At 65.6% G+C, this 5857-nt stretch overlaps 1 protein-coding gene across 1 annotated transcript; it reads left to right on the top strand.

Annotated features, from left to right (window-relative positions):
• The first annotated feature begins 581 nt into the window (after window positions 1-581).
• PLPP2 (phospholipid phosphatase 2) lies at window positions 582-5350 on the top strand. Its single transcript, XM_062596356.1, has 6 exons — window positions 582-826; window positions 3328-3479; window positions 3645-3922; window positions 4081-4138; window positions 4214-4390; window positions 4496-5350. Exons 1-6 carry the CDS (start codon window positions 775-777, stop codon window positions 4631-4633), a joined length of 855 nt encoding a protein of 284 aa, XP_062452340.1. The 5' UTR covers window positions 582-774; the 3' UTR covers window positions 4634-5350.
• Window positions 5351-5857: the final 507 nt, after the last annotated feature.

Raw genomic sequence — 5857 nt, 5'->3', positions numbered from 1 at the left:
GCATGCTGCTCCCATATGAGGCCTCTCTGCCCTTTGCCACAGCAGTGGGGAGGAAGTGGAGCTCAGGACTGCAGCACAGGACAGGGGGTCCGACCTCCCTCTGGGGGCCCTGGAGCCAGATGACTCCAACACAGTCTGTGGGGGCCGGGTGGGAGAGTTGCCCCAGGACTCGCTCGGCGTCCGTGGTGCCTCATGCTGCCCGTCACGATGCTCCTTTCCCATCTCCTGCTCCTGTGAGGTCACCTCCTTCCCCTTCCCGAGCTTCCCCCTCTCCGCTTTTTTGTCTTCTCTCCTTTGCAGGCGCTGCCAGGGTATTTGGCCCTGGCAGGGACGCAGGAAAGTTTAAACAAACACTCCCGGCCTCTCCGGCGGCAGCGCTGTGGGAGCTCCGCGGCAGGGAGCCGTCCGGGGGCCCTCGGGGGGCCGCGGGCCGATAGGGGCCCCGCCGCGCGCTGCCCCGCGCCGCACCTCTGCCCCCCAGCCCCGCACCCCCACCCTCTGCCCCCACGACGCCCCCCCGCCCCGCCCCGCGGGCGGGGGTACCGGCCTGCGGTGCCGCCCCGTCCCGCCCCGGTGCCGCCCCGTCCCGTCCGCCCGGACTTTACCTCCCGGCCGGGCCCGCGCCGCGCCGGGCCGCTCCGGGCCATGTGAGCCACAGGCCGGGCCGCGGGGCCGTCTCCGAACCGGCACGGGCACCGCCTCGGCCACCGGCTCCGATCCGCTCCGGCACCGCTCCGGCTCCACCTCAGCTGCCGGCCCGGGCTCGGCTCCAGCATGGAGCGCAGGAAGGTCTTCGTGGTGCTCGATGTTCTCTGCGTGGTGGTCGGTAAGGGCCCGGCCTGACCCGGCCCGGTTCGGTGCCAGCCGGTGCCTCCCCTACCCCGACCCTCCTTGCCCTGAGCTGGTGCTCGGGGCTGGCCTCCGTCCCAGCTGTGCACCCTCCCACTGCTGCTGCAGCTGTGCATGATCCCTGGGCCCCTGATCCAGCTGTGCACCCTCCCACTGCTGCTCCAGCTGTGCATGACCCCTGTGTGCCACCCCAGTGCCCAGTGCCCCGTGCCAGCTGTGCCCACTCACAGCTCCTGCCTTGATACCAGTGCTGTGCCCTGGAGCATGTCCCCTGTCCCTGTGCCTGCTGGGTGCCCTGTGGGGCAGCAACCTCCAGGCCAGCAGAGACCACCTTGTGCTGGCAGGCTTGGGGAGACAGCGATGGTGCTTGGGGTGCTCCTGCGGCTGTGGGAGCATGCGTTGAGTGCCTGCCCGAGGCATTGGGGCTGCTATTGGCACTAGCCTTTGTCCCGGGAAGCCAGCCTGGCAGAGCCACACAGGGCTTCATGGCTCAACACGGAAGCAATCAGACTTGCGTGCGCTGCTTCTTCCTCCCAGGAACAGTGTGATAAGGTGCAGCAGGCCCGGGGTGACTGGCAGCACCTGGTGTGAAGCAACAGCAGGAGCCTCAGGGTCCCCTCGGCAGCAGGAGCCCAAAGCAGCATCCTTGCAGCCAGCTGGGGGAAACTGAGGCACAGGAGCTGTGGTGGCTGCACAGGGCACCAAGGTCCTGGCAAGCCCGGGAGCCTATGGTGGTGTTCACCAAGGCCACACGCTGGGGGGCAAACAGGGCTGGAGTTGGGGGCTGGCGGATCCAGGCATGAGTGGGGCACCCAGGGCTGGAGCCGGAGCAGGGGCTGCTCCAGCCTAGCTGCCAGGGCCCATGGCTCTGGGAGCCCCAGCATTGCAGTGGGGCAGGGCGAGCGCTGAGGCCGTGCCTGGTGCTACCGGCTGCAGCCCAGCCCTGGCATGGGGTGCCACAGCACAGCTGGGGGCAGAGCTAGGGGTCTGCTCGGCCTCCCTCAGGAAGGCGTCTGGAAGCCTCTTCCAGAGGGGTGCAGAGCCGGGAGCCCGGTGGCCAGAGCTGCGGGCCACCTGCATGTTTACAAGTCAGAGGGGACCTTTCCTGCTTAAGGCTCCTTGCTTCCCTGGTTTGCCTCTCCCTCCCTGGGAGGCTGGAGTGGGCCATGGGGCATGCCATGGTGGGGCCGGTCCCACTGGGCACACCGGGCGCATCCCTGGCTCATCCCAGCAGTCCCACGCTCCGGGGCTGGGCTCCTCCTTGTCCTAGCTCTGCTCATGCACCAGGATGCCACCAGCTCCCTCCCTGCCTCCCCCACCCTGCCGCATACTGCAGGGCAGGAAGATGCCCGTTTCCAGAATAGACTCTCACAAGTGCCTAATTAGGATGGCCTAAAAATGGCCCAGGTCGTAATTTCAGCCTGAGCCTCCTGAGCGGGGGAATTGCTTTCTTGGGCTCTTTAAGCACCGGTGGAGAAAGGCAGGTTCCTGTTTTTGTTTGGGTCTCTATTCTTTCTTTTGTGTGGGTGTCTTATTTTTAGGGGAGCTTTTTTGGAGGACAAAATTATCCAGCATAAGAATGGGTGTCTAATTTGAGCTGCAAATTAATGTTTGGAGTGTACAGAGCTTTCTAAAAACGAGCCCCTATGCTGCGCACAGTCGCCTGGCGCCGGGAAGAGTTGGGGCCTGTTGCTCCGAGCTTTCTTGCAGCTCTGTGTTTGGCTGCTTTTGCGTCTGCGGGGGGAGCAAGCAGCGGGCGGATTTGGAAGCGCGGAAGGAGCAGGGTGAGGCTTTGCGATAGCTTTTCCTTGTGCTTCAGTGGGAGCAGCAGCTCCGGGCATGAAGGACCCAATGGACGGCTGGGCGGGGGAGCAGGGGGCCCACGGGGGACGCTGGGGACGGAGGCGCAGGTTGGCCCAGGAGACGTTAAACAAGGGCAGGCGGAAATTGCTTCCCAGCGGCGGAACTGGGAAGGAGTCGCTGCTTAAGGTGGACTGTGGGCCAAGGGAGAGGGCACTCGAACGCCCTGCCAGGGCCGGCATCCTGCTGGCCGCCGCAGCCACAGGTGCCCCTCGCTGCGGTGCTGAGCCCCGCTCCAGCCTGCCGAGTGGAGGGAGCGTCGCCGGGGCTGGGGGCTGCGCGGTGCCGTGCAGCCAAGGCTGCAGCGTGCCTGCTGTGCGGGGGAAAGCCTTCGCCCCTTCCCCACCAGGGAAGGGCTCCTCTGTGCCCTGGCCAGTGCCACTGGCCAGCCGAAGCCGGCGCCCGCGGGGCCCTCCGCACCCGTCTTGCCTGGTATCTGGCTGCCGCAGGCAGCTGCTGGCGCCCGATAGCACCCAGCTAATCGGTAGCACAGGGCGCGAATGCCGCTGCTCCGGCTGTGGGAGGCTCAGGAGGGTGCACGTCACCGGGGCATCCCGCCCCAGGGCCCAGGACGGCGCCACGCGGTGCCCCAGTGCTGCCCTCCCCTCTGCCTTGCAGCCTCTCTGCCCTTCGTCATCCTCACGCTGGTCAACTCCCCATACAACCGAGGCTTCTACTGCAACGACGACTCCATCCGCTACCCCTACAAGGCAGACACCATCACCCACGGCCTCATGGCTGGCGTCACCATCACCTGCACCGTTGTCATTGTAAGGAAGCTCCCAGCAGGCAGTGTCCTGGGGCTCAGCCCAGCTCCCGACCCTGCTCTGCTCTGGCCGAGGCTCCCTGCTGGCTGCCAGGGCCACTGCGGCGTGGGGGCTCTGGGAGCTGCAAGCCGGCCTGAGACCCTCACCTTTCGCCCCTTGCTCCCGCAGATCTCGGCAGGGGAGGCTTATCTGGTCTACACAGAGCGTCTCTACTCCAAGTCAGAGTTCAACAACTACCTGGCTGCCCTCTACAAGGTGGTGGGGACTTTCCTCTTCGGGGGGGCCATCAGCCAGTCCCTGACCGACCTGGCCAAATACATGATCGGCCGCCTGCGGCCAAACTTTCTGGCTGTCTGCAATCCCGACTGGTCCAAGGTGAACTGCTCCGTCTACGTGCAGCTGGAGAACATCTGCCAGGGGGAGAGCAGGAATGTCACCGAGTCCAGGCGAGCTGCAGGGCCCCCAGCTCCATGGCGCATTGGGGCAGCCAGGTGCCCCAGCCAGTGGCTCTGCCCACGGAGCTGGGAGCGGGGGCCGCGGGAGCGGGGGGGCGGCTGGGCGCTGCTGGGTCCCTCTCCTGGCCTGACTCCTCCTTTCCCCGCAGACTGTCCTTCTACTCTGGGCACTCCTCCTTCGGCATGTACTGCATGGTGTTTCTGGCGGTAAGTGCACGGCGGCAGCGCGGGGGCCCCGGCCAGCGCCTGGCGACGCCGCTGATGGCTCTGCCCGCACTGCAGCTCTACGTGCAAGCTCGCCTGGTGTGGAAGTGGGCCCGCCTGCTGCGCCCCACCATCCAGTTCTTCCTCATCGCCTTTGCCATCTATGTGGGCTACACCCGCGTCTCCGACTACAAGCACCACTGGAGCGACGTGCTGGCGGGGCTGCTCCAGGGGGCCCTCATCGCCGTCCTCACCGTAAGCATCCCCGGCTTGCCCGGCCCCCTGCCTTGGCTTCGGCCCCAGGGCTGCCGGGGCTCCTCGCTGGCCGTGCCACGAAGGCTCCTCCACCTTCTTTTCCAGGTCCGCTATGTGTCCGACTTCTTCAAGCACCGTCCCCCGCTGCAGTGCGAGGAGAAGGACGTGGAGCGCAAGCCCAGCCTGCCCCTGACCATGAGCGACCCTGATCGCAATCACTACAGCTACCGGGGTGCCCCGTGAGCCGCGCGCGCCCCGGCGTCCGCGGGCACCCAGCCCCTCTCCTGACACCTTGGGGCACGGCTCCCTGGACCCTGAGGGACCCGCCTGCGCCCTGCCGCGGGGCCGGGCACTTGGCACATGGGGGGCACTGGGCTGGCAACGTGCGCCGAACCACCAGCAGGCTCCTCGGGAAGGCTGAGGCTGCCTGGAGCCGAGCATCCTCGTCAAAACATGCAGCCTTACGAGTACAAATCCTCCCCGGCGCAAGGGGAGGAGGGCAGCCGCTGGGCTAGCGGGACTTTTTTGGAAAGGATTAAAGCAAACCGGAGTTCTTCTCCACTCCCCGATTGCCTTTAAAAGCGCTGCTGGGAGTGTGGGACGCGCTGGGCCAGGCTTGCTGCCCAGCGCCTGATGCCACGGGGCTGTGGCAGCTGCTTCTCGCCCCCCTGTGGGCTCTAGGCTCCCTAGCAGCTTCAGCCCACCCTTTGAGGGGTGCAGGGGGTGGGCAGGGGCAAGGGGCAACATCTGCTCTGCTAAGAGAAGGTAAATCACGATGCGGAGCTGGATATACCACTCCAAACTCCTTAGGAAGGTGGGAAAGGAGCCCTTCGCCATCCTGTCTCCCATGTGCAGCTGCTCTGGTGCTGGAGAGCTGTGGGCCTCTTCTCAAACTGCGTGCATTTTCATAATGATGTGTTTTTATAAAAATGTTTTTTAAATTAGATCATCCTTAAAGAATGTCTGTGTCAGACCTCTTCTCTTGCTTCATGGATGTCCTGGGCCTTATAGCAGATGGGCTTTAACGCTGAGGTTTTCCCTGCGCAATGAAGGAGTCTGAAACCCGCTGCTTGCAGGCAGCATGCATGGAGGGGCCCATGCGGCTGTGCTGGCTGGAACAGCTCTCCATCCTCTCCAAGGGGGAGAGAAGGCGGGATGAATCTCTTGGAAAAAGTGACGTTTTGTGCCAGCAGCTCACTCCCATCTCCCGGAAAGGAGCCGAGGTGGCGTGGGCTGGAGGGGGGGCCCAGCCGCTGCCCGCTCCCGATGCCTGGGCACGTCACCGGCTCTGCGCTACACTAGCGCCTGGTGGCTGTGGCCCTTCCGAGGCCACCTGGCCCCCCAAAGGTGTGTGGCCCAGCTGGGGCCCCAGTCTGTGCAACCTGGTCTGCCCCAGCTGGGAGCTGCGGGAGCTGTGCCCGCCCCAGGCTCGCTGCACGGCGAGGGAGCTTGGCGATATGCTTGTGC

This window comes from Rhea pennata, chromosome 27 (genome assembly GCF_028389875.1).
Source record: "Rhea pennata isolate bPtePen1 chromosome 27, bPtePen1.pri, whole genome shotgun sequence".
Taxonomy (NCBI): domain Eukaryota; kingdom Metazoa; phylum Chordata; class Aves; order Rheiformes; family Rheidae; genus Rhea; species Rhea pennata.
The sequence above is the reverse complement of the archived record's forward strand: the minus strand, read 5'-3'. Positions and strand labels throughout refer to the sequence as shown.

Coding starts and splice junctions, on each gene's coding strand:
- PLPP2 (XM_062596356.1), top strand. CDS start 775: ATGGAGCGCAGGAAGGTCTTCGTGGTGCTCGATGTTCTCTGCGTGGTG. Junction 4,139..4,213: donor ACTGCATGGTGTTTCTGGCG/GTAAGTGCACGG, acceptor CCCGCACTGCAG/CTCTACGTGCAAGCTCGCCT. Junction 4,391..4,495: donor CCCTCATCGCCGTCCTCACC/GTAAGCATCCCC, acceptor CTTCTTTTCCAG/GTCCGCTATGTGTCCGACTT.